This window comes from Osmerus eperlanus, chromosome 18 (genome assembly GCF_963692335.1).
Source record: "Osmerus eperlanus chromosome 18, fOsmEpe2.1, whole genome shotgun sequence".
NCBI classification, from domain to species: Eukaryota; Metazoa; Chordata; class Actinopteri; order Osmeriformes; family Osmeridae; genus Osmerus; species Osmerus eperlanus.
The window spans coordinates 15,178,608-15,205,544 of NC_085035.1; the positions used below are offsets into that span (position 1 = coordinate 15,178,608).

General features: G+C 42.0%; 1 protein-coding gene across 3 annotated transcripts in view; it reads left to right on the forward strand.

The window, feature by feature from the left end:
• LOC134038961 (cAMP-specific 3',5'-cyclic phosphodiesterase 4D-like) overlaps positions 1-25,693 on the forward strand; it is a 159,406-nt gene extending 133,713 nt beyond the window's left edge. For all 3 annotated transcript variants that reach the window (XM_062484688.1, XM_062484687.1, XM_062484689.1), the window contains 9 exons: positions 13,076-13,169; positions 13,366-13,544; positions 14,139-14,237; positions 14,360-14,524; positions 14,613-14,712; positions 15,583-15,737; positions 19,334-19,456; positions 19,622-19,804; positions 20,518-25,693. In XM_062484688.1, the coding sequence (XP_062340672.1) occupies positions 13,076-13,169; positions 13,366-13,544; positions 14,139-14,237; positions 14,360-14,524; positions 14,613-14,712; positions 15,583-15,737; positions 19,334-19,456; positions 19,622-19,804; positions 20,518-20,982 (1,563 nt within the window). In that variant the 3' untranslated portion in view covers positions 20,983-25,693. The remainder of the gene's footprint in view (positions 1-13,075; positions 13,170-13,365; positions 13,545-14,138; positions 14,238-14,359; positions 14,525-14,612; positions 14,713-15,582; positions 15,738-19,333; positions 19,457-19,621; positions 19,805-20,517) is intronic.
• The last annotated feature ends 1,244 nt before the right edge of the window (positions 25,694-26,937 follow it).

The following is a 26,937-nucleotide window of genomic DNA, read 5'->3' on the forward strand; positions in this document are numbered from 1 at the left end:
AGTGGTCCCCTACAGGGCCGGGGTGGGTAATCGGGAGAGTTCCCGGTGGGCCGCTTCACTTTTGGGCCGGTCAAGGATTTTTTTGTTGTTGACATTTGTCACGTTAGTCTATCTTCTCTTAAAGTAGGCTACACACGTTCCGCATTCTGACACCTCAGCCTCTGCATGGGTTGTACCATGTGAGGGAGTTCTCCCCTCCCAAATAGAGTTGGTTGGGTCCATAGCCCGTCTTTTCCAAAAGCTTTTCTCAGATCGGCTACCGATAGCTGTCCGGGCTGCCCTACCGTAACTATACCGATCAGGGAGGATGGATGGGAGCAGGGCCGGAGTGATGGCATCACTAGACAAGGTTTTACCAATTGAAAAACGTCTGTTTATTTTACATAAAGCTCAAAAAACTATTTTGCGTTGAAATAATGGCCAAAAACTTTAGCTTGCGTGCTGTGTGTGCTCGCATTAAGTGTAGAAGTCCCTATCTTGCATCACATCAAACCCATACGTCCTAGGTTGGGGCAAATCTCCGAATGTTTACAACGTCTGGCTCCGTGCCTGATTAACACACGGATCGTTAAGCAGTCTCAAAAATTGTATCACTATAAAAAATAATACAATCCCTTTCTGTAATCATGATACCCCCCCAGAAAAGTTCACTGCACCCACAGTCAAAGCAGGCTGCATCCGGCCCTGTTTGGTATACAAAAAAAAGGGCCGGTCTTGGGCCTGAAACTTCCGGCCTGAAAAGTAGCCCCACTCCGGCCCTGGTCCCCTGATACTGTATCTGAAGTCTCTTTCCCGAAATTCAGCCTTGGTGCAGAATTACAGCCACTAAGAGCAGTCCCACAATGATCTTTCCTCGTTTATGTGTCTGTAGCTTTAAATGTTATGAGGAAGAAAGAGGCGAGGCTAACTGCCATGCTTCGGCCGTTTGCAAGCCATGTCTAGAGGAAAAAACAATATCGCGCTCGCACGGTCGTAGCTCATTTTCTCATTTGTGGGCCTAATTCTCTGTGGCTAAAGCAGAGAAAGGAGAGGTAACCTTCCTCCTTTTGACGACATAAGGAGAGGATTTTCAAAACCGAGCATTTCAGCTTTCATATTCTCAAATGTGCATAATAATACCCAGGGCTTGGTTTACAAACTTTCTAGCCACTGGGGGACCACAGACATGCTAGGGGAACTCATATTAATGTTAAATAACCTCCTAAGGGAACATTTCATGTCATGGGACCTTTAACATTATTAAGTCGGGAGAGGTATGCAGCTGATAACGCTGATGTAACATAACTTTATATTCATCATTAGCTACATAGCTTTATGTGGCATGGCTCGTTATCACAAACAAAATCTGTCAAGCAACTGAAACATACATGTTACATACAGTATAGCTAAATCTGTAACGGGGGAAGAGATTTCTGAAGAGTTTTGGTACAGAGGCAGATTGCAAACGTCTGAGTTGTCTCAGTGAGTGTCTCTTTACACAAGCAGTGTGTTTTCTTTTGGACGTTATTGTAAATTCTTTGTGGTTCAGGTAACCAAATATAATTATAGTTGATTTGGCCAACATCTTCAGACAGCCACTGTTTCACCCATTCACTTTTGGGGTTCGAGGAGGGGTGATGGGTAATTTCAAATTAGAAACTAGAGAGGGTACAATTTCTGGGGAAATTGTAGGGTGTGCTTGCTTGCGTCGGTTGCACAGGGGTGTGTTTTTGAATGACATTTTTACAACTGATATTTCTGTATACTTTATATAAAAATGCATACTTATTATTTATAAAGATTACATAGATTTAAAAGCATTTTTTTTGCTGCTCATTTACAACTGAAAATACGAGTGAAGTGTAGAATAAAATAGATGTCTTATTTCACCTGCAAGAGGCAGCCTCATTGTTGAATCAAAACGAATAAATTTGTCAGACCGGTGTAAAAATTGACCTAATCTCTATGACTTAAACGTCCTTTTAAGTTTTTCCCTTCTCGTGATATTTAAAGGAATTTATCCTACTCATATTGCATTCATTCATGAATAAAGAACCCCCTTTGAAGATTATTCTACGACGTTACCGGCAGTATAAGATGGAATCGCGATTCAAACAGTACCATCTGCTAACTGAAAATATGCCCCCAAAAACGTAAATAAGCTTGACATTTATTTAGTGGAAAATCGCTTTCATAAAAAGCTCACTGGTAGCGATCATTGTCAGTAACAACGGCAAGTGCGATATAGCCCTGTGTGGAGAAGCTGCCCCGGTAAATTGTACTACGGTACAGTACTAGACTACTGCTGTGTTCGTCTTGGTAGCGATTGCGTTGGTTGAATTGGATTTAACGTTCCGTTGTACGGTTTAGGCTGAAATTAATTATTTTCATGAACAGATTGACAAAGTTTATTTTCTGTGGCAATGAAGTTAAGGTTAGTAGTTAGATAGATTTTTGATTTAAGTAAGGGGAGTGCCGAACATGTTCTGTCGCCGTTTGACTTCCTACAGCTGTGTAGATGTTTTTGTAGTGTCTCGCGTAGGCTACAGCGTTTCAGTGAGCAACACTGGTTTGAAACCACAGGTAATGATAATTTCACCCACAAATCGTTTACTTGTAATATAATGTCATAATAAATCCTACAACGAAAATGTATTTGTGAGGAATGTTTATTTTAACGATTGAAAACAGATGCATCATAGACCACTGTAGTATGTGTTGCCCGGGCAACAGAGGCTAATGTCATGATGCTAATACTTCAGTGACATAGTAGACTACTGTTTCCGAAAGTAGATGTACTTCCTTAATAAAATCAGCTTATATTGTACATTACACGTCACAATTGTGTGTCATATCACAAAGTAAAATTAGTAAATAGTTATCACCCTGGCCTCTTTGCTTGTGGCGTTTCTGCAGCTGCCTTGCAGTAAAGCAGTTAGCTTAGCTCTCCCAGAAGTTAACGAGCTGCTAAACTAATGTTCTGCTAGAGGTAGTCACGCGAGTTTTCGTGACGTTAGTGACGTAAGTAGCGTCATTGACTGTGGCTAGCAAGTTAGCCACCGTTAGCTTCACTTTTCGCCACAAAAACTTAATTTCCACTTAAACCATGCAACGGAACGTAAATCCCAATAGAAGCAACTCAATCGCTACCAAGACGAAACTTTTGACACCTAGGTTGTCTATGTAGGCCAAATATTGACTGAGTTTTAGGGGGGCAAAAAGAATATGTGAGAGAACAAAGGTTGTGCCCTTGCCAAAGGCAAAGCACACCCAATTATTAGTTATTGGTTGCATTTGGTGTGACGTTTTACATCCAATAACAGTAATGATATTAACAGTGATGCCGGTAACGCGTTACTCTAACCTGACCACTTTTTTCAGTAACGAGTAATCTAACTCGTTACTATTTCCAAACCAGTAATCAGATTAAAGTTACTTGTCCAAGTCACTGTGCATTACTATTTTGTCATTAATAGTAAAATATATATTTGATTTCTTCTTGCGTCTCTGGGAGTGAAGTCATGTAGCCTATGCGACAAGTCATGTTTTCAGCATGAGGATCACGTCAAGTGTATATACATAGACCTACCACTCCCTCCCAGTGACTCTGACGGTACGTGTCCACTACAGCGGAGCGGGGCGTTGGCTTCCAATTCATTTTCAATGAAACCAAGCGTTGACGCTTGCGTAGGGCATTGTGGGAAGGCGAGCGGAGCGGAGCGTTTCAAGTTGGATTTCTTGGCTCTCTTACCAGCAGCCTATATTGCCTTCAAAGTCGGTCAACATGCACCAAGATCCTAACCCTAAGAATGTGTGCACTGAAGAGGAGCACTTCCACAATAACAGCCTGATGGTCACACTGGACATGGCTCATAAGATTGAGGCTGCTACAAGAGAACAGGCAGCATAACAGGAGTGGCATCAGCTGAGAAAGCCTAGGATCACCTCCTCACATTTTAGAGAGGTGTGTTTTGTCCGGGGAGTGAGTTCTGCAGAGTCCCTTGCAGAAAGAATCCTCAAAGGAACAAGGCAGACAGCACAAATGAGGAGAGGTGCAGACATGGAGTTTGAGGCAGCAGCGGAGTACAGCAGAATGCAAAACGTGAACTACACTCCCTGCGGCCTCTTCATCCACCCTGATGCCCCTTGGCTTGGTACCTCACCAGATGGCTGTCTGATGGTTTATAATCCATTCACACAGCCGCCATTTGGATTGGTTGAAATCAATGTGAAAAACTGTGGACTGCAAATACCTTAAAATGCAGCATGGCGCTCTAGCACTTCGAGAAAGCCACATGTACTACTGGCAGGTGCAGGGTCAACTGTTGATCACTGGCCTGCAGTGGTGCGATTTTGTAATCTGTGCCCAGGAGGACATGCTGGTGCAGCGTATATATGTTGACCCAAAGGCAATAGCAACCATCAGAGAGAAGGTGGATCACTTTTATTTTAATGTGTATCTACAAAAGTCTTTCTCTAAAAGGTCATAATGACAACGGATAGGACAGGGCTCTTCAATTAGTTTGGAGCTGGGGCCGGTTCTTGAAACTGAGGCAAAGTCAGGGGCCGGAGGATATGAATAATCACGGTAACAAATAAAGAAATTGCAACAACATACTGAAGGAGTCAATATATTATATTTTGTAAGTGCATATAACAACATATGCCCATGAGGCCGCATAGGCCCAAGGATTCAAAAATCAAACCAGGTGAGCAATAACCAAGCCATATTAACAGACAATTGGAGAAAATGCAATTAACTAACAAAAATGGAAGACTAAGGGCGGTGGGGGCCCCTGGGCTTGGGTCATTTTCGGGCCCTACCAACTATACATGACTTTAAATAGAACAAAATGATACATACACAAGCTACTATATGTATTTAGAGATCACGATTCTGAACAAACAACTAAACAAAATAAAATTATTTATGTGAATTGCTGAAGTCTATTTAAAATGTTTAATTAATCTGAATTATAAAAAAAAAACTTGGTTTGAATGCATGATTCAACTACTCAAATACTTCACTTGTTTCATGGATGAATCAGAATTTTTGAACGAATCTCCTGAATTAACAATTCAATGACTAAATGTTCCCCAATGACAAAACATTTTTTTAAGTTATTAGGCGCGTTCGACATGGACTGACTTCATGCAGCACCGCAGGCGGCTGCCTTGAATCTGAGAATGCCATTGGCTGCTTCAAGTCAGCCGGGCTGCAGGCGGCTGCAGACGACGCCAGTAAAACGGGAATAGATACTAGTAACTATTAGATTAGTTACTAGTAACTAAAGAATAGGTACTAGTATCTAATGAAAGTTACTAGTAAAACAGGAATGGGTACTAGTAACTATTGGATTAGTTACTAGTAACTAAAGAATAGTTACTAGTATCTAATGAATAGTTACTAGTAAAACTGGAATAGATACTAGTAACTAATCCAATAGTTACTAGTAAGAATCTGTTTGGAGATATCCTAAGTTTGGAGATATCTTCATTCAAATGTTCTAATGAATAAACATGAGGCAGACAACCACATGCTTTCCTTGTCCGGCCCACTTGCAATGAAAGCTGTTTTTTTCTCATCGCGGTCAGAATTATATAGCCTGCAGGCGACAAGCCTCAAAATTAAACAATGTTCGCGGGATGCTGAACGCGTTCTTCACACGCTGCGTGCTATATTCTTTTTACATTTTTGATAAATGAAAAATGCCAGAGCTCGAGTTAGCTTCGACATGATAATGCCTTGTATTAAGCGTTGATGGCTTAAGGGCTGTACAGTAGTTCATCCACTCTTACATTGGGGGGAACACTATCGATACCCTTTGTTCACCAGTTATTATAGTTCATGACATATCTGACGATCATTTGTTAGATGCCTTCTGTATTTTACACTAAGACATTAAATTATCTCAAACGGGCTGCATGTCTGACGCGTGATCTGTCGGTGCGGAGGAGACACCAGAGAAAGAAGACAATATATCTTAATTATTATTTGTATATTCCCATGGGACCAGTGTGGTATCATCCCTGTATAATTAATATATCTCATATGTATTTTGTCCAAGAATAACTGGTGGAAGTTATGGTTCAATGGCTAAATGTACGAGACAAAAGAATCAGCACTACAACAAGCTGGATGATTATCAATGACATTTTCTGTTTTGAGTACATTTCAATTTAATAGCTATTTCTTGATGATGCTATATATGAAGGCTAAGAGAATTCATCATGAATTGTGTTGCCGATGATGAACTCAGAAGAACGGACCACACTACTTAAGGCCTTGCGGTCCCTGTCTGTGCAGCTCCCATACCACACTGTGATGCAACCAGTCAGTATGCTCTCTATAGTGCATCTGTAGAAGTTAGTGAGGATGACTGAGTCCATGCTGAACTTCTTCAGTCTCCTCAGGAAGAATAGGGGTTTACGGGCAGCTTTGACCACCTTGTCCGTGTGAACAGACCAGTTGAGATCATTGCTGATTGTAAGGATGAGATCTCTGTCTCCAGGCAAGCCGGAAGGAGGCACGACAATTAGAAAAGGGTTGACTCGGTTTTATTAATAACAACGTCGGATCATGCCATTAGTCCATGACAGAGGGATAGCATGAGTGAGAAACAAGTCTCTCAGAGGTCCATTATATACATGAGCTGGCCCATACAGATATAGTTACTATACAGATATAGTAACCACCAAAACGGTACACATTTCACAACTTAATGCACAGGAGAAACAGCACACAGGTGATGCGTCATAACTCATTGTTTGTACTTTTCTCAAAGGTTAAACAGAGCACATTCCCTGATCTATATGTGTATTGTCAAAGTCCCGCTGCGTGAACTCTTGACCACCGCAAGAGACAACCTCACATATATATAGAAAATCTGCATATCACTGATGTTCACCCCGAGGAACTTGAAGCAGCTGACCTTCTGACCTTCTGACCTCTTCGGATCTGTTGATGTGTAGGGGTGCATGCTCCTCCTCCTGCCGCCTCCTATAGTCCACAATCATCTCCTTGGTCTTGCTGACGTTGAGAGAGAGGTTATTGTCCCTGACACCATGATTTCAGGGTATCAACCTCCTCTCTGTAGGCTGACACTGTCAGAGATGAGGCCCACGATGGTTGTGTCGTCAGCATACTTAACAAGGAGGTTGGAGCTGTGCGTTGCCGCACAGTCGTGAGTGAACAAGGCTGAGCACACAGCCCTGGGGGGGCCTGTGTTGGTGATCAGTGTGGATGAGGTGCGGTCACCGATTATCACCACCTGTGTCCTCCCCGTCAAGAAGTTGAAGATCCACTTGCAGAGGGGAGGTGCTTAGTCCCAGGTCCACAAACTTGGAGACAAGTCTGGAGGGGATAATGGTGTTGAATGCTGAGCTGTAGTCAATGAACAGCATCCTCACATACGTATTCCCTTTGTCCAGGTGGGAGAGAGCGGTGTGCATAGTTAGAGCGATGGCATTGTCTGTAGACCTGTTGGACCGGTATGCAAACTGCATTGGGTCCAGGGTGGGGGGCAGCGAGGAGCAGAGGAATGATTTGACTAGCCGCTCGAAGCACTTCATGATGACAGAGGTCAGTGCTATCGGGCAATAGTGGTTCATACATGTGACCTTGGTGTTCTTGGGCACAGGGATAGTGGTGGTCCTCTTGAAGCAGGTGGGGGGTACAGACAGGCTGAGGGAGAGGTGGAAGATGTCACTGAAGACCCCTGCTAGCTGGTCAGCACAGCCCGAGGGCCCTACCTGATACACCATCTGGGCCAGGTGCCTTGCGAGGGTTGATCTTTTTGAAGCGCTGACTCACCTCAGCTGCAGTTAGTGTAGGATAATGTAGGAAATATGTGTTGGGCTGGTTGACCTCAGACTGTCTGCCTGAGAAAAATGGACACACTAGCATCATGTTGTACCAGTGTAGGTGTGGAATACAAGGACTTGTGTTTATGAGACCAAATGGCCATTGTTCTGATGTTTTAGGCTCAGCCAGTTGCGAGAATTGATCATTATATTGATCTGGGGATTTCTCAGGTATGGTAGTTTTATTGATCATCTCATGTATAAATTGTCCCCTAACAAACACTACTGGGTCCATTAATAAAAATCTCCATGTAACTACAGTCTACAGCATTCTCCTTGGGCCAGGCTGTGCCCCCAACACAATCGCATACTATACAAATGAATAGAATAGATCTTTATTGTCATTGTCACAGGTACAAGGAAATTAAAGTGCTTCCAGTCAGTGCATCATTCAGTGACTTAATCAGTAAAAAGGATACAATTACTAAAGTGCTAAAATTACTCAAATAAATAAGAATAAATATACCTAAGACTGTACCGTTAACAACCACACACAGTCATTACATAATACATAACATTGTGCACATTATGTTTTGGCAGCATTAACAGTGGTTATTGCAGTTGGATAGAAACTGTGTTTTAGTCTGTTTGTCTTTGCCTTGATTGATCTGTACCGTCTGCCTGAAGGCAACATTTCAAACAGGGAGTCCCCAGGAGTGTGAAGTGTCTTTTATGATGTTCTGGGCTTTTTTGAGACAACGGGATCTGTGTAGGTCTTCCAGTGCGGGGAGAGGGCAGCCAACAATCCTTTGAGTGCTGTTGATGACCCTCTGGAGCGTTTTCCTCTGAGCCACTGTACAGCTGGTATACCAAATGCATATGCAGTATGTGAGGATGCTTTCAATGGAGGCTCGGTAGAAGGACACCAGCAATCTTTGTGTGATGTTATTCTTCCTGAGTGTTCTCAGGAAGTACAGTCTCTGCTGGGCCTTTTTCAGCAGCTCAGAGGTGTTCACACTCCAGGATGGGCTGTCCTGTATGTGGACCCCCAGGAAGCGGAAGTCTGCCACCCTCTCCACACTCCTCACACGTGAAGTGTAACAAGTTTACTTTTTACGCTGTGTTGGTTGACTGTGAAGGCACAGAGCACTGCCCCGCTTCCATGTCCAAATATGTGCCCACGCCATTTTCAAATAGCAGCGCAGCAGCCTGGTGAGCAGCAGAGGTGGATAATGTCAGTTGTCCTGCTTCGCGGAGGTCATCCATGTACCTGCAGTAATGAAAAACAGGACACAAATTTGGAACTACAGTCAAATAGTAGCCTTTGCCTCAGATAGGACAGTGGGGAGCGACATGACACAAGTGTGAGAGAGTGTGCCCTAGCCAGCTGCAACACAGGTAAGGGCACAATCACAAACTGTTTAATGACACACATTTTGCATATTCCAATACCCAATAACTTGTCATGCAACACCATAACCATATATTGGCCCTTATTGTTAGAACTAAGCTAAATGCAAGTTCCATTGTGTAGTCATTGCCATGGTGATTGTTTTTTAAAGGTCTCAAGGCATAAAAATGTCACATTATGAGGTTATTTAACATTAATATGAGTTCCCCTAGCCTGCCTTTGGTCCCCCAGTGGCTAGACATTTTGATACGTATAAACCAAGCCCTGGTATTCTAGGTAGATAACATTAGCGCTCGACAGCTAGCTAGCAAGCTAATACAAGGTATATTTGGCTAACCATATTACCATTGTATGAGTAATGTTATTCTAAAAGCGAAATCCAAACGTTACCTGATGGCATACGAGGGTCTGAGAAGTCGTCTTCGCTGTGCTCTCTAATTGACATCGAGTGCGTGGTGATGAGAGCTCGGAGTTCTGAAAGACTAGCAACAAGTTCTTCCATTGTCTCCATCGATAAAATGCCTCGAGTCTTCTTAAATTCGCCAGTGATGAATCAATAGGCATCAATTGTGCGTGGCGTATGTTGCCTTGTTGGAAAGCTGTTCAATAACACGTGTGTGCCATTTCTGAAATCGGTTTGCGTCGATATCTTCTCTGTAGTGCTGTCTTCTGTGAGGTGTGGTCTTCAGCAGCTAATTTGCATGTTAACTAGATATCTTCAGAAGCCAATTTGCATGTTAACTAGATATCTTCAGAAGCTAATTTGCATGTTAACTAGATATCTTGTTGGCAATAGTTACTAGTAACTAAAGAATAGGTACTATCTAATGAAAAGTTACTAGTAAAACGGGAATAGATACTAGTAACTATTGGATTAGTTACTAGTAACTAAAAAATAGGTACTAGTATCTAATGAAAAGTTACTAGTAAAACGGGAATAGATACTAGTAACTATTGGAATAGATAATAGTTGGAAACAAATAGTTGATATCTGTAAAGCAGAGCCCCATAGAATACAATTGTAAAAATGTGCAATTTGTTACTAGTAAAACGGGAATAGATACTAGTAACTAAAGAATAAGTACTAGTAACTTTAAAATAGTGACTAGTACGTTTGTAGAAATAAATGTTAAAACGGCCTGCCATAGTTGTGTGCAACGCGTGACAACTCGTTTCTCTCAAACAAACAAAACAACTACGGGCATGCTAGCTCAGGGTTTGATAACATGGGCGCCGAAAGAAAAAAGGAGGCACTTCCAGGCGCGTCGCAGCAGATCGCAGCCGATCCTTTTTTCTTTCGGCGCCCATGTTATCAAATGGGACCGATCACACTGGCTGCGAAGCGCCGCGATTGCCTGCGATGGCCTGCGATCTGCAGCGATCGTTTCGGCAGCTGGTCGAATTGTTTCGCGAGACGCTTGCGAAATCGGCTGCAGGATGATGAAATACACCATATTAGTTGATATATTTGAATAAAAAAAACATGTTATTAAGATTTTACTCCATTAATTGTAGACTACGGTGAACATTTGTAAAGTTGTAGACTTTATAATTACACAATGTTGGTAACGAACGTCCTTTACATGTGGTTACCCTGATGAAAACGAATGAAAATAAACGGATTGATCCATTGAACTAGCATTCCCGTAGTTGTTTTGTTTGTTTGAGAGAAACGAGTTGTCACACGTTGCACACAACACACACGCAGACATAGCCTACCGAGAGAGAACCCCCAAGTCGATTTCTAAAATCAGCATCAAATGAATTCTCGAAGTTGAAAAGCACAGGGAGTTGTTGTATGTCTGCAACAATTTTACAAGGACAACGTAGATAAGGATCAATGCTGGGATATAGCCAATGCCATGTTTATGTACCATGTCAGCGTAAAGGAAAGCTCAGAGTAGCTGAAAGGCTTGGTGACCGGCGCGGAGAAATGCGCGTCTGGTGTGAACAGCTTTTGCTCAGTCGTAGCCGATCGTGGCGCTGCGCGACGCGTCCAGGTGCTTCGCAGCCAGTGTGTCCCAGGTGTTAGGTGGGTAACGTTAGCACTACAGCTTAGCAAACAAACTATCGTGATTCAACCCAGCTTCAGTTAGCTGTAGCTATCTTGCTGAAAAATAGATCTGGACAAACATGCATTTTGAATTGTAGATTTACATGACAACACGGGTTATTTATTTGAATGAAACAGTCAGGAACATGAAATAACGTTAGCCCCATTGCCAGTAAACTAAATCATCACACATTCTACCGATGCTAGATACAGGCACGATACGTTAGCATTGCTAATAACTTAGCGACAACATCATACTACAGCTTTTGGCTGTGATGAACATAAAGTCGGAACAGCACCTCTTTTCAGCAACAGCTTCATAGCAAATCCTGCTTTACATTGTCCCAGGTTTTCAAAACTGTCCTCGGTGAAATGGTTCGATCAAATGTGTAATTGAGGGTCGATCTGCACAGGGATCTTCTCATAGACAAACATCACAGCCCGTCGAGTGTTTGGTTTATTGGGAAGACTGAAAAGTGTCAGCAGGACTCAACATTAACATTTTTTGGCACTGGCCCCATCGGGCCAGTGGGTTTGAAACTTACTGGCCCCAAGACAGTTTTTACTGCCCCCCCCTCCAAAATTTGTAATTTATCATTGTTACAACAAAACCAAAGACTTATAAATTGTGTTATTCTGTTAACATGTTTAACCATTTATTAAACACATCCTGGATATATATATAAAAAAAATCAAAAAATCACATTTCTAGTGATAAAAAATGTAAAGGTAATAGTCAGCAAAACAATTGACTTTTAACCTCAAACATGACGTGCTCTCTTCCCTGCTGACAGCCATCTCTGCACAACTCTGTCTGGCTGAAACTGAAACCTCTGGTCCCTCAATGCTAATATATAAAAGCTTCCATAGCATTTCATCAGTATGATACTAAGTACCCAAGTCGACACCATTCTTCTGCTGCAGTTCAATAGCCTGGGGGAACGAGGCGAACGGCTGGCCCGTCTTAATTACGTGATATGCGGTTGTTATAAGTCGTGCAATAACACGATGGGCATCTACATTTAAATTCCTGACCAACATGGTCAACGGCCTCGAAGATTGATTGTCAACCATCCGCTTAGCTGTCACCCAAACCAGGGGCTGTCTGCTAGCATGGCTGGTCAGGTATTGTTTTCGAAAATTGAAAAAATATACTGTAAAAATATCCACTTTTGTCTGCTTCAGATGGGAACATATGACAGACGACACAGTGCATCTTCGTTCCCTAAAAAAGTTGCTTCCGTTTAGTGATGGGTCGTTCGCGAACGATCCGGCTCTAAGAGCCGGCTCTCGAGGGAGACCTGGCCAAGACAGGCAGCAGCATAAAAAACACAGAGTTACAGACAGAAAATCACAGAACAAGACAAGTTAAAAGAAACACTAAAAGAAATTAGAGTTAATTTAAGAAACATTTACATATTAGGGAACCTGCCTCTATTTCTTTCATTCGAGATTTAAAAGTAGTCAGTGATATTAGTTCCCTGAGCTTTAAAACATTCTGCAACATATTCCACGATGAGGGGGCAGAGTACCCAAAAGCCCTTTTTCCCATTTCCAGCCCTTTTTCCCATTTCCATGAAACCATTTATGCATTATCCATTTATGCATTTAGCAGATAGCAAAACATATGAAGGATGTTAACTTTTGCCGCCACGGCTAAATTTCTGCCGCCACTGTATCAGAAATACGGCTCTACAAAATTTTTGGCCATCTATCAGCAGTCTGTAGCTGCTCATTATCTGTCCATGTAATATAGTCATTATGTAGTGTGAATGCCTAATCTCTGAATACTTCTCTGTCTCTCCTTCTCTTTTTTGTTGCTTCTCCAGTTCAAGAGGATGTTGAACAGGGAGCTGTCTCACCTGTCTGAGATGAGTCGCTCAGGAAACCAAGTCTCTGAGTTCATTTCAAGCACATTCTTAGGTATGACTGAATTCTATCAAAAATTGTCCCCCAACGTCCTCATGAAAACACTAGTCTTCAAATGTTCCCAAAAATGTCAGAACTGTTCTCGAAACTTTCAGATTCAGGAATGATTAGCAATGAGAAAAATTCACCAAAGCCTAAATCTCAATCCTTATATATATTTTTTTCATCTTTCTGTCAATCTCCTTCAAAGATAAGCAGCATGATGTTGAGATGCCATGTCCACAGACGCAGAAGGAAAAGGACAAGAAGAAGATCAAGCCCATGTCTCAGATCAGTGGGGTAAAGAAGCTGCAGCACAGCACTAGTCTCACTAACTCCAACATCCCACGCTTTGGAGTGAAGACTGACACAGAGGACTCCCTTGCCAAGGTGAAAAAGCAAAGGCCCTGAAAAGATGCTTAATTGTTGTTGATTTAAGTCGATAATGGAATGAAGAACAAAAATGTTGCTTTAAAAAAAAGTTAATGAATACAACTCTAGAGTAAAGAGTTGCTTCTACTGTATCACCTACAGTAATTATGATCTCCAGTCTCTCCAACGTGAAGGAGCATGCTTCTATGTTTGTATTGTTAACACCCATCCTAAGTATATATGTGTGTGTATATATAAATACCTGGCTAACTGTGGATTAAGAATGGCCTAGCTATTTTTGGCTCCTCATTGAACTTCCTGTACCTATCACCACTAGGGATATAGGTTGAAATTGATTGCATCCAGATGAGGAAAATGGAGTGTCACACTCATTCATAAGTGTAGATTAAGTCTAAATTGATTCAATCAACACGGTAATAGGATGCCTGAGAGGGTCACCTCAGGAGTAGGTGATGAAAAGTAGTCCTATATTGGTGGATGTCATAACAATGGCTGCAGTCACATTTGCACCTCTGTAGTTTGGCGTTAAATATGATCATTTGAAAGTGGGTTTAAACCAAAGTGTCTGAAAATGGCTTAATTTTCCTGCAGGAGCTGGAGGATGTTAACAAATGGGGCCTTAATGTTTTTAAAGTCACTGAGTTTTCTGGGAATCGGCCATTGACAGTTATGATGTACACAATCTTCCAGGTAAAAGCATTATGAAAATACTATTAAGCTAAAGTCCATAATTAAGCAAGTGCAAAAATAGCATATACTAATCTGTCACAGCTCTTTAAACTTAAGCTGCTGTTTGTCTTTACCTTTTCCAGGAAAGAGATTTATTAAAAACATTTAAGATACCATTAGACACCTTCATCACCTACCTGATGACTCTAGAAGACCATTACCATGCAGATATTGCCTACCACAATAACATCCACGCTGCAGATGTCACCCAGTCCACCCATGTACTTCTGTCCTCACCTGCTCTAGAGGTACTGGTTAAACTTATAATAAATGAACACTGGCTGAGGGGAGGAGATTCTTCGGTCTGTGTAGATAATGTGTATTTTTTATTCACAGGCTGTTTTCACAGACCTGGAGATTTTGGCAGCCATTTTTGCCAGTGCTATTCACGACGTAGACCACCCAGGAGTATCCAACCAGTTTCTAATCAATACCAGTGAGCATCCATTTATTATGTTCTTGTGTAAAATGTCCTTGTTTGACATTATTTTCCAAAACCGAAAATCCATGATAGTCTGCACACACCTTGAACAGATAGATGGATATACATTCAACCCAATCTCTCTAAGGAGAATTTCCATCATTAGACAGGGAGATAGGAGATCATTGTCAAGGATAATAGTCTCCTTTCACTTCCCAGTCCAGGTGTGGTTGTGTGTGATTGCGTGTGAGAGAGAGAGAGAGAGAGAGAGAGAGAGAGAGAGAGAGAGAGAGAGAGAGAGAGAGAGTGATTTGTATCCTGGAGTTTTAGCAGCCCCAAAGGCATCCTACTCACTGTCATAAATCTATCTTAAAGAAGGGTGAAACAAAATGCTCACAATAGTTAACTGGACATTATGTTTTTAAATAGTTAAATTATTGGTAAACAATCATTTTCCTCAACTCTAACTCCAAGCTGAATAATACAATGGGTAGTGTGATTTGTTAAGCCTTTTATAATTACTTTCCACTGGTTAACAATAGAATCTTTCATTCTACACTTATTTAATTTAATTGTCTAAAGACATTACTTTGGCAACACTCAAAGCAGTTACTTGGTGTTACTCTCAGTCATTATGCAATCCCCATAGGATTAACCAAGCCAGTGCAAACCAACAAATATATTAAACCCCTCCAAAGTGTGTGTGTGTGTGAGAGAGAGAAAGAGAGAAACAAGGCGCAGAGGAAATGTGTCTTGGTCTTTAGGTGTAAATTTAGGTGTAAATTAGGTGAGAGAGGTTACTCAGAGAAGTCAAAGAAAGCGCTTGCATCTTGATTGTACAGAAATGCAGCCTATCATCTCTCATTGTCGTCTTTACTTTTGTAGACTCAGAGTTGGCACTAATGTACAACGACTCATCAGTCCTGGAGAACCATCACCTGGCGGTGGGCTTCAAGCTGCTGCAGGAGGAGAACTGTGACATCTTCCAGAACCTGACCAAAAAGCAACGCCAGTCCCTCAGAAAGATGGTCATAGACATAGTGAGTGGACCAACATTAGAACCTTGGGGGGTACCTTGGGGAGAATGTTGAACTCCAAGATGGCGCCGATGATGGCTGCCTCGGTCGTTAGGTGCACTCTTTTTTGTCTTGTTTTGTCTGTTAATTCAGTGTTCTGACAAGATTTCCGGGGTTCTCTAACTAGAGAAGTACTTCTAAACATCAGGACTACAACTCCTGTGGATTTATTTCCCACTTTTCTGCTTCCAGCGGCAGAATTAGTGGGAATTATAGTCAAAGCCACCCTCGGCTTTGTCCTAGCAGCGAAGCGCCGTAGGAGAGGCAAACGAGCCGGTGCTCTGGTGCGACTCCGTCGGCGTGGGGCACGCACAGCGTTACCGGGGATATTTCTCTCCAACGTGCGTTCACTGAGCAACAAACTGGATGAACTTCAGCTACTGGTGTGGAAAAACAGAGACTTTCATTCATCTTCCGTTTTGTGCTTTACGGAGACATGGCTGAGTGAACTGATCCCAGACTCTGCGCTACAGCTAGCAGGTTTCAAACTGCTGAGAGCGGATCGTGACCCAGTGCTCTCTGGCAAAACGAAAGGCGGTGGTATTTGTTTTTACATTAACAGTGGCTGGTGTGAATATGTGACAGTGATTCTGCAGCACTGTTCTCCTGATCTGGAATCATTTTTTATTAACTGTAGATCTTTTTACTCGCCACGAGAGTTTGCATCATTCATTCTGGTTGGCGTCTACATGCCTCCGCAGGCTAGCGTCAACGAGGCTCAACGTGTGCTCGCCAGCCAGATACTGAGTGTGGAGCATGAAAATCCGGACTCCTTGGTTATTGTGCTAGGTGACTTTAACAAAGGCAATCTCACTCAAGAACTCCCAAAATATAGACAATTCATCAAATGCCCTACCAGAGAAGGAAACACCTTGGATCACTGCTACTCTACAATCAGCAAAGCATACCATGCGGTCCCCCGAGCAGCACTGGGTCACTCTGACCACGCCATGGTCCACCTGATTCCTGCATACAGGCAGAAGCTAAAGCGCTGTAAGCCTGCTGTGAGGACATCAAAACAGTGGACCAGTGAAGCTATGGAGGATCTGCGGGCGTGCTTGGACTGCACTGACTGGGACATGTTCACGACTGCTACCAATAGTCTGGATGAGCTCACAGAAGCTGTGACATCATACATCAGCTTCTGTGAGGACTGCTGTATACCAACACGCACCAGGGTAAGCTACAACAACAACAAACCCTGGTTTACAGCTAAACTCAGAAGGTTGAGGTCAGAGAAAGAGGCCGCGTTTAGGAGTGGGGACAAAGACAGTTTCAAGGAGTCGAAGAACAGGTTTAGCAAGGCGGTGAGGGAGGCTAAACGACTGTACTCAGAGAGACTAAAACACCAATTCTCTGCAAACGACTCTGCTTCTGTCTGGAGAGGGCTCAGGCAGATTACCAACTACAAGCCCAGAGCCCCCCACTCCACTAACGACTCCCGCCTGGCCAACGACCTGAATGAGTTCTACTGCAGATTTGAAAGACAATTGGACAGTCCTGAACTACCCCTTCCCACCCAGGAGGCCTCCCACCTCCCCCCCTCTACAGTGACGACTCTCTCCATTCAGGAGGGTGAAGTTAACAGACTTTTCAAGAGGCAGAATCCCCGCAAAGCAGCTGGGCCGGACTCTGTCTCTCCAGCCACCCTCAAGCACTGCGCTGACCAGCTGTCTCCGGTGTTTACCTACATCTTTAACACCTCCCTTGAGACATGCCATGTGCCAGCCTGTCTCAAGTCCTCCACCATCATCCCTGTGCCCAAACAGCCAAGGCCAACAGGACATAATGACTACAGACCCGTCGCCCTGACCTCTGTGGTAATGAAGTCTTTCGAGCGCCTGGTGCTGGCACACCTTAAATCCATCACTGACCCTCTACTGGACCCCCTGCAGTTTGCCTACAGAGCCAACAGGTCTGTGGACGATGCAGTTAACATGGCCCTCCACTTCACCCTACAGCACCTGGACTCCCCAGCATCCTATGCCAGGATCCTATTTGTGGACTTCAGCTCTGCCTTCAATACCATCATCCCCGCCCTGCTTCAGGACAAGCTCTCCCAGCTGAACGTGCCTGATTCCACCTGCAGGTGGATCACAGACTTCCTGTCTGACAGGAAGCAGTGCGTTAAGCTGGGAACACAAGTCTCTGACTCCCGGTCCATCAGCACCGGATCACCTCAGGGCTGCGTCCTTTCTCCTCTGCTCTTCTCCCTGTACACCAACAGTTGCACCTCCAGTCATCCGTCCGTCAAACTCCTGAAGTTTGCGGACGACACCACCCTTATTGGGCTCATCTCTGGTGGAGACGAGTCTGATTATAGGTGGGAAGCGGCCAACCTGGTGACCTGGTGCAGCCAGAACAACTTAGAGCTCAATGCTCTTAAGACAGTGGAGATGGTTGTGGACTTCAGGAGGAACACAGCCCCACTCACCCCCATCACCCTGTGCGACTCCCCAGTCAACACTGTGGAGTCCTTCCGCTTCCTGGGCACTATCCTCTCCCAGGACCTCAAGTGGGAACTGAACATCAGTTCCCTCATCAAGAAAGCACAACAGAGGATGTACTTCCTTCGGCAGCTGAAGAAGTTCAACCTGCCAAAGACAATGATGGTGCACTTCTACTCAGCCATCGAGTCCATCCTCACCTCCTCCATCACCGTCTGGTACGCTGCTGCCACTGCCAAGGACAAGAGCAGACTGCAGCGTATCATCCGCACTGCTGAGAAGGTGATTGGCTGCAATCTGCCTACCCTCGAGGACCTGCACACCTCGAGGACCCTGAGGCGAGCGAGGAAGATTGTGGCCGACTCCTCCCACCCTGGACACTCCCTGTTTCAGTCACTCCCCTCCGGCAGAAGGCTGCGGTCCATCAGGACCAATACCTCACGCCACAAAAACAGTTTCTTCCCTTCCGCTGTTGGCCTCTTCAACAAGGCCAAGGGACCACACTGACTCTAATGACTTCCTGCTTAAAACACACTGCTTTTTGCACTGCATTACAAAATGGTATCTTGTACATTTGTATTTTTTTTATATTTGTATTTTTATATTGTAATTTACGGAAACTTATATTTTATTTTATTGTATATTTAATTATATTCTAATCCCACTTAGTACTGCTAGTTTATGTACCCTTAGTATAGATAGTCCACATATTTAAATTTTAGGTATATGTTTATTGTATGCACCTTCCTGCCAAAGCAAATTCCTTGTCTGTGCAAACTTTAATGGCGAATAAATCCCATTCTGATTCTGCCAAAACATGATGCTAATATGAAACGTGTGCTTCATTTAGAGATTCCAGTTCTTATTAGATTATTCTTAGCTGGACTGCTATTCTGTTACCATAAATCTTAAGACAACACAATATGTTATGTAATATTATTGATATGTTGAACTGTCTTTGCAACAATTAAATAGTTGAATACCAGATGGTAACTTTTAGTTCGTTTTGCAACTTAAATGCAATTAATTTAGTATGTGTGCGTGTGTTACGATTGCAATTGTGTTTTCTCTTTTTTATGCTTTTCACTGTTGCTTTTGCTTATGTCCATATAGATACTAGCTACTGACATGTCCAAGCACATGAACCTCCTAGCAGACCTCAAAACGATGGTGGAGACCAAAAAAGTCACCAGTTCTGGAGTGCTCTTACTAGACAACTACTCTGATAGGATACAGGTATGGGGCCCCTGCACGAGGGCCTTCAAATGGCGTATTTATGTTTTATCAAAAAAGGTTGTTATCCTGCAGTCAAAATAAGATGATCTGTATCAATAACAGCACTTACCATCCCCTTCTCTCTCTCTGTCTCTCTCTCTCTTTGTATGTCTATTTCACATTTAGGTACTCCAAAACATGGTGCACTGTGCAGACCTCAGCAACCCCACCAAGCCCTTACAGCTCTACCGCCAGTGGACGGACCGGATCATGGAGGAGTTCTTTAGCCAGGGGGACAGAGAGAGAGAGAGGGGAATGGAGATAAGCCCCATGTGTGACAAACACAATGCCTCAGTAGAAAAGAGCCAGGTACGCACATTTGTGTGCACATAAACATGTACAGTACACATAGCACACAAAAACTAGTAGGAACACTCATGCATACGTACCGTATTTCTTCGATTAAACACCGCCCTCAAATAAACGCCTCCCTCGAAGAAACGAATAATCCCGGACAATTTTGGAATCCCTGCCGGACGCATTTTTTAGGTCTCGAAAGAGGACATGTCCGGGTAAAAGAGGACGTCTGGTCACCCTATGTAATAAACGCCGCCCCAGAAATACGGTGGTAGCAGCATGTCATTTTAATGAACATTCTCTTGTGTTGCACTAGGGGCCCACTGCTAGCTAAATACGTTTCAAATATCAGATCAACATACCTTACTTAGCAAATTACTCTTGCTAGCTAGAGACTGTTAGTCGGCAGTCTCTAGCTAGCAAGGGAAGCTTACGAAAAAATGGCCAGAAAACTAATAGCAGTCTAGCCTATTGCTAACGCCTGTCTAGATTCACTAGATTCACTGCACCAAAAATGAACATTTAAAAATGAACATTGTGTAGTAAACGCTGCAGCGTTTACTACACAATGTTCATTATTTTCGAAAAAATACAGTATTTGCTTAATTTAAATCAAACAACCAGATTACATTATTGTAAATCAGATTTGGAAAAATGACATTTACTAGCAAAAGGTTTTTGACTATGCTGTAAATCATGTGTCCCACACCAATTTCCCTCTCCAGGTGGGCTTCATTGACTACATTGTCCACCCCTTGTGGGAGACATGGGCCGACCTGGTGCACCCGGATGCCCAAGACATCCTGGACACCTTGGAGGACAACAGGGAGTGGTACCAGAGCACTATCCCACAGAGCCCCTCACCTGCACCAGACGACCCTGAGGACGGCAGCCGGCCCTCCGGAGGGGACAAGTTCCAGTTCGAGCTCACGCTGGAGGAGGATGGGGAGTCAGACACAGAGAAGGACAGTGGCAGCCAGCCCGAGGAAGAAGAAGAGGAGGAGAACAGCTGCAGCGACTCCAAGACGCTCTGTACTCAGGACTCGACAGAGGTCCTGTTAGATGAGCAAGTGGAGGAGGAGGATGCAGTAGGGGAAGAAGGGAAGGTGGGGATCCCCAGAGAACCTAGCATGGCAGAGTTAGAGGAGGAGGAGGAAGAGGTGGGGGAACAGAGACTGGCTGATACATAGCATTGGTAGGAAACATGGGGTTTGTTAAACTCTTGAGACTGTCACGTATCGATGATTAAAAGGGATGAGGCAAATGCTAATATTAGCTATTAGCAATGATGGTGGTATTAACGGCCTCATTCCAAAGTGCACTTGCACTCCTCAAGCCCGTACCTCTCCACACTTAATGCTGCCTAATGCAAACAGGGTAGTTTACCCCACCTTACAAGACACCCCCGGAGCTACACACTATGGCACTCAGGAAATATTTCCATCAACTTTTCGCCTCATTTTTGTTTACCTTTTTGGTGAATTCAGGCTATGCGAGAGAGGTGTGTGTTTTCCCACATTTTAGGCGGGACACATTTGATCAAGAAGTAGTTCAAAAGGTTAACAATTATATTTTTCATTCTTACCTTAACCTCTTCTAGCCCTGCCTAATTCCTGTCAGAACAGGATGTAAACAGGACTTCTAGACTGGGTGTTGTTTGACTCCTGACTGACCACAGCTTGAGAAGGAACGCTTTTGACAGAACACTAGCTTCAAAGAGAGATAGACTGAGAAAAACGGGCTGTAATGTGATACCAGTTCAACTAAGCTGTTTTTCCAGCTGAAGGGAGAAAAGGTGCATCTGAAAAACCAATGAGGGATGTTGCGGGAGAGAAACTAAGAAATATACAATGATCATGAGGAATTCAAAGATACCCTTTTTCTAAAGTTCAAGTCTTCCTTGAAACCAGACTGGTAGAAACCACAGCTGAACTGTTTCAACCCCCTCAGTTTTTGTATTGTATGTAAGACAAATACTTTTTTATTTATTTTACTTTTATTAACAGAGAGAGGGGGAAAACAATATTTGTCATATTGCAATCATTGTTATCATACTTTTTTAAAGAAAATATTAATGTGGTCTTTCTGGGATTGTGCGCTTGCTCTTAGTGACTTCTCACTGCTACCCTCCATTGCTCCATTTTTTTAAAATTATTTTACTATCCAGATATGTATTTGATGACATCTGCTTTAGGGGTTATTCATGTACATTTACTCATATTTTACCCTCTGTGGTTATTAAGACCAGATATACAAAAACACATTTCTAACATTAGCATAAAACGACTTGTCTTGTAAACCATCAATTCATCTATGAATTAAAAAAATCTTTCAGTTATGTAATGTTATACATAACTAGATTAATACTGTTGCAGCTCACCCCAAAAAATTTAAATGGAAAAAAAGACAAATGGAAAATGATCAATGCACAATCTTTAATCTTTAAAATTAGGTTTATTTATATTGGTGTTTATGATACAAAATATTGGATTTCACAAAACAAGGAACTAGGGTGAATAGTACATTTATACCTTGCTAGGTATTTATCCAAAATAAAATGAGGGATGCTTTTTTGTGTGTTTCAAAAACACCCAAAAAAACCATCTATTAAAGGTCCCATGACATGACATTTTCACTTCAGGAGGTTATTTAACATTAATATGAGTTCCCTTAGCCTGCCTTTGGTCCCCCAGTGGCTAGAAATTTCGATAGGTGTAAACCAAGCCCTGGGTATTCTTTTCCGCCTTTGAGAAAATGAGAGCTCAAACACTCGGTTTTGAAAATGTTCCTATTAGGACGTCATAATAGGGAAGGTTAACTCCCCTTTCTGTGCTTTGCCCAGACAGAGAATTTGGCCCACCAATGAGAAAATGAGCTACGACCGTGCGAGCGCGATATTGTTTTTTCCTCAAGAGACATCATAGCTCGCAAACGACAGAGGCATGGCAGTTAGCCCCGCCTCTTTCTTCCTCATTAGCATTTAAAGCTACAGACACAGAAACAGCACTTCTGAGGAAAGCTCATTGTGGGACTGCTCGTAGTGGCTGTAATTCTGCACCAAGGCTGAATTTCAGGAAAGAGACTTCAGATACAGTATTAGGGGACCACTAAGGCCTATATAAAAGCATCCAAAAACAGCATGTCATGGGATCTTTAATGTGTGTCTGTTGAATTGTGTGATAGAATGCCATCATCTGCAAACCAATTTTTTTATAACCAGAGCTTAACAACCACTTTTTTTCTAATCTGTGGTATTTTAATGCCATACATTTAAGCAAATTGACTTTGCAAGCAAATCATCCTTTTATATTTTTTTCGCACAAATCTCACATTGGACAATAATCTATATAGATTTGGAAGTGGCTACTTCATTAATGAAAGCTGTGTTACATAAAATACATGCTTTGCATTCAAATGCTAAGCATACCTTTGCCCTAAGGATTCACAGAGTACATAAATGTATATACTCCATAGTCATTGTTAAGAAAGTACTGTAGCAGGATTTGTAGCAAAGCCTGTACAAAGTACATTGTGCACACCCAATACATTGTGCTTTATGTTCCATTATTCCATTTCAATATAATGTTTTTTGCGGGATAATATGTCGCTTTAACCCTATTGCTCTCCTTTTATGCCAAAACCTTTTTCTTCTTCTTTGCTTAACTTGCACAATGCACCACACACCCTTTTGTCAAGTGGCTTTTTCTTTTTCAAAAAGTTTTATTAGGTGTTATTTATAAAATAATTAACACTTCCACTATGAATCATCTGTATACAGAAATGCATTACAGAAGAAATCGTGTGCACTTACATTTGCTGTAATGGGAAGTAATGCACTGTCAGCAAGTGTTCAAGTGCATTATGGGTGTGTCTCAATATAAATGCATTATACATTCACTGGTTCATAGTAGACAGTGTTACATGGATACATTATTTATGTTACTGTTATGCCATCCTATGTCAAGACAGCACTGTGTAGAACACACGTAGCTAGCAACATTTGGTGGACCACCTATTTAGAGCTCCCGATCAGTTTTGTTGGTAGGATATGTACTTATAACACTATCATCTTTCAGACATTAAGGATTAATGACTTGTGTCCAGAGAGTTGATCCTGGCTTTACAATTGAATTTAGACGTAATAGTCTTAAATATAATGTTAGTTTTTATTATTAACGTTTGCGTGCCATGTTTTTTGTTTCTTTTCCTCACCGGACAACCTTACCTGTTAATGGACTTTTCTTGTTTGTCTCTGTTTACAGACCGTATATATATTTATTAAGCTGTACATAATTTTCTTACTCTATCATCCCTAATGGCGATGGTGTTGCTGTATTTGGAAAAACTCTTGTTGAGAGAATGTTTATTATTATACATACTTATCCCATCTGCTGTTCAAAGTGATAACATGGATACAATGGATACAACGACGAACATGTCATTCGTGGGGGTAAGAAGGGAGGGAGACAAACTAAACAAGATGTGACACACCACTTGTATTTGGCCTCAGGGCTGTGCCTTAAACAATGTCCTTATTTATTAGTGTGCGCTTGTGCGTGAGTGCATTTGTGTATCTCTGTGTGTGTGTGCGTGCACACGTGTGCACAGATGTTTTTCCTCTTTAGTCTGCTTTAGATACATGTTCAGGGCATTTGAACTTTTCCTCAGTGGTAAGATATACTGTAATAAGTGCTATTGCTAAGTGTAACTCTTTGTTGAACAACAGCTGCAGTAACTGGATGGGATATAGGTCTTATACAGTACATCAAAGCAGTTCAAAGGCCCACACTTCGCTGGATCCTCATAGTATGCAAAACAGCAAATGTTTCAGTTCAAAAGGGTTGCCTGTCCATGTGCTCATAAACTTTGATGGTCCAGAAAGAAACCTCGGTAAATACAATTTATGGAAAGTCGCAATGCACAATGCAATGGAAAGTCTACAACTTTTTCAACCTTACAGCCTTAAACACAAAATATGAAATATTATAAATATTGTTTCTCACTTGTCTACACACTTGTATTGGTTTTGAAAACCTGTTTTACACATTTTGTTAAAATGTTTTTAATTTCAAACACAGAAATAGATCATTTGCAAAAGTATAAACACCCAAGTACATTTTAAGAAAAGTTGTCATGTCATTACTCTTTCAAGCACTGATTTTGATTGACATCACCCAGCTCTTGGTATGTAATTTTACCCTTCCAACCTGATACTACTGGATCACAGATTTCAGGTAAGAGATGTTTCTCCAGGTAGGTTACCAAGTATGGCTTCTATTGTATGTCATACTCAGGGGTGTTATATCTAATTTGATTACAAAAATAATTTCTCGAAAACTAATGCAGTAAGGTTAAAAAGGGGATATTTTCTAACAGTAGCCTTTCTGTAGGCATTGTTTTTGGCATAACACCCTGGGTATACCTACAGTAAAAGTCATTTATTGACTGGATTAGATCTATTCAGAGTACCGTGCCCTTTTCTATGAATTATCTATGCATTCTATTTCTATCTGAATGACTAATTATAATGAATCCCTAGTTTGGCCCAGGTCAAGTGTAGGCTGGCCTGCAACATGTCCTGTCCAGTCACAAAGTGGGTAGTTAGTGTGTAGAATCTTTAAATGGGTTGTCGCCTCTCAAACGCACATACTGTAGCCCTAGACCAAACCTGATGGTAGCTCTATTATAATTATGATTATTATTGAGATAAAAACACTTGAAATGTTATTTAACTTCTTTAGGCTTTGGCCAACAATCTCTGAGGAATTATTTTTCACGGATCCCTCATCTCCAAATGTCACTTGGTATGGAACTGTAGATTATGCTCACTTTCTTATGCAACAGATGAAATAAAAGCATGGGTTGATTCTTCCTACACCTTAAACCTGTTTGTGGTTTTATTTTTGAACTGTATTTCAACAACATTATCTAGGTTAGGATACAGTGCTGCTCCTCAGCAATAATAGTATATTTGTGTACATGACGATACTTTTCTGATTGGGTAGCACATTTGTGAACTATCATCTCAGCCGTGTGAATTTAAGTTGTCTTACTCTCTTTTTTAGTAGTAAGTCATATTTTTGGCATTTTACTGCTTTACTGGATAAGGACAGTTAGACACAGACAAAAAGGCAGGGAAAAAAGAGAGGAAGACATACAGAAAATGCCCTGAGCCAGAATAAAAACCCAGGCCCATGCGGCAAGTCCTCAGCAGTACAGCGGGAAGTAGGGGTGCTGTTTTTAGCCAAAAATAAATAATTAAAATAAAATTGATTAAGAGTGAGATAACTTTCTTTATTTGGCAATGAGCACCACAGACGGTGTACACAGGAATGGGCAGTATTTATGATACATGTATTTCAAATATGTATTTCAAATACAAAATTGTATTTAGTCATTTGTATTTGTTAGGTTTGATGGAAATAGCTTGATATTTTGTATCAAAATACTTTAGTGTTTTGTATTTTTTTTAAACAGTAAAATACTTTGTGACAAGTCTACATGATGACATCGTAAAAACTAATGCTTGCTTTGTCTTGTCCCAAGAATTTCAGTGCCCAGTCTGACCTTGTGTTGTTCTGTGCACCTGACAATAAAACTTGAAACTTAATGCACAGTGCCAGTCATGCAGTCTGTGATATCAGTGAGACCAAGAGGCAACAACTCCGCTTCCTCCCACTGTGCGAAAAGCCAAAATAGCCAAAATATCCCGGATACAAGTGCTGCCATCTTGCGCTGGTGATGAGTCTGTGCAGTACTGATCGGGTGGTGGAGCTGCGGTATCAATGTCCCGATCGACACTCACCCGACCCAATTGCAAACACACATGAACCCCTTTTTCTATCATTAAATAACAAATTATACAAATAAGGATTAATCAAATAGGCCGATGGAAGGTTTGTTTGATTTCATGCTCCCTTGTAAAAGCTTTTTTTAAATACAGTTGTTTATTTTGATACATGGTGTGGTTGCTGTATTTGGTAGTTTATTATACACTTAAAGTCAAGGTAAAAAAATCATTTTTATGTACCTTTTCCCATCCCTGGGTGTACAAGCACTCCGCATTGTCAAGTTGCAGCGGTAAATTTGATCAATGTTGTTAGTTAAGCATCTATATGCGAACTTACCGAACTTAAACTCCAAAA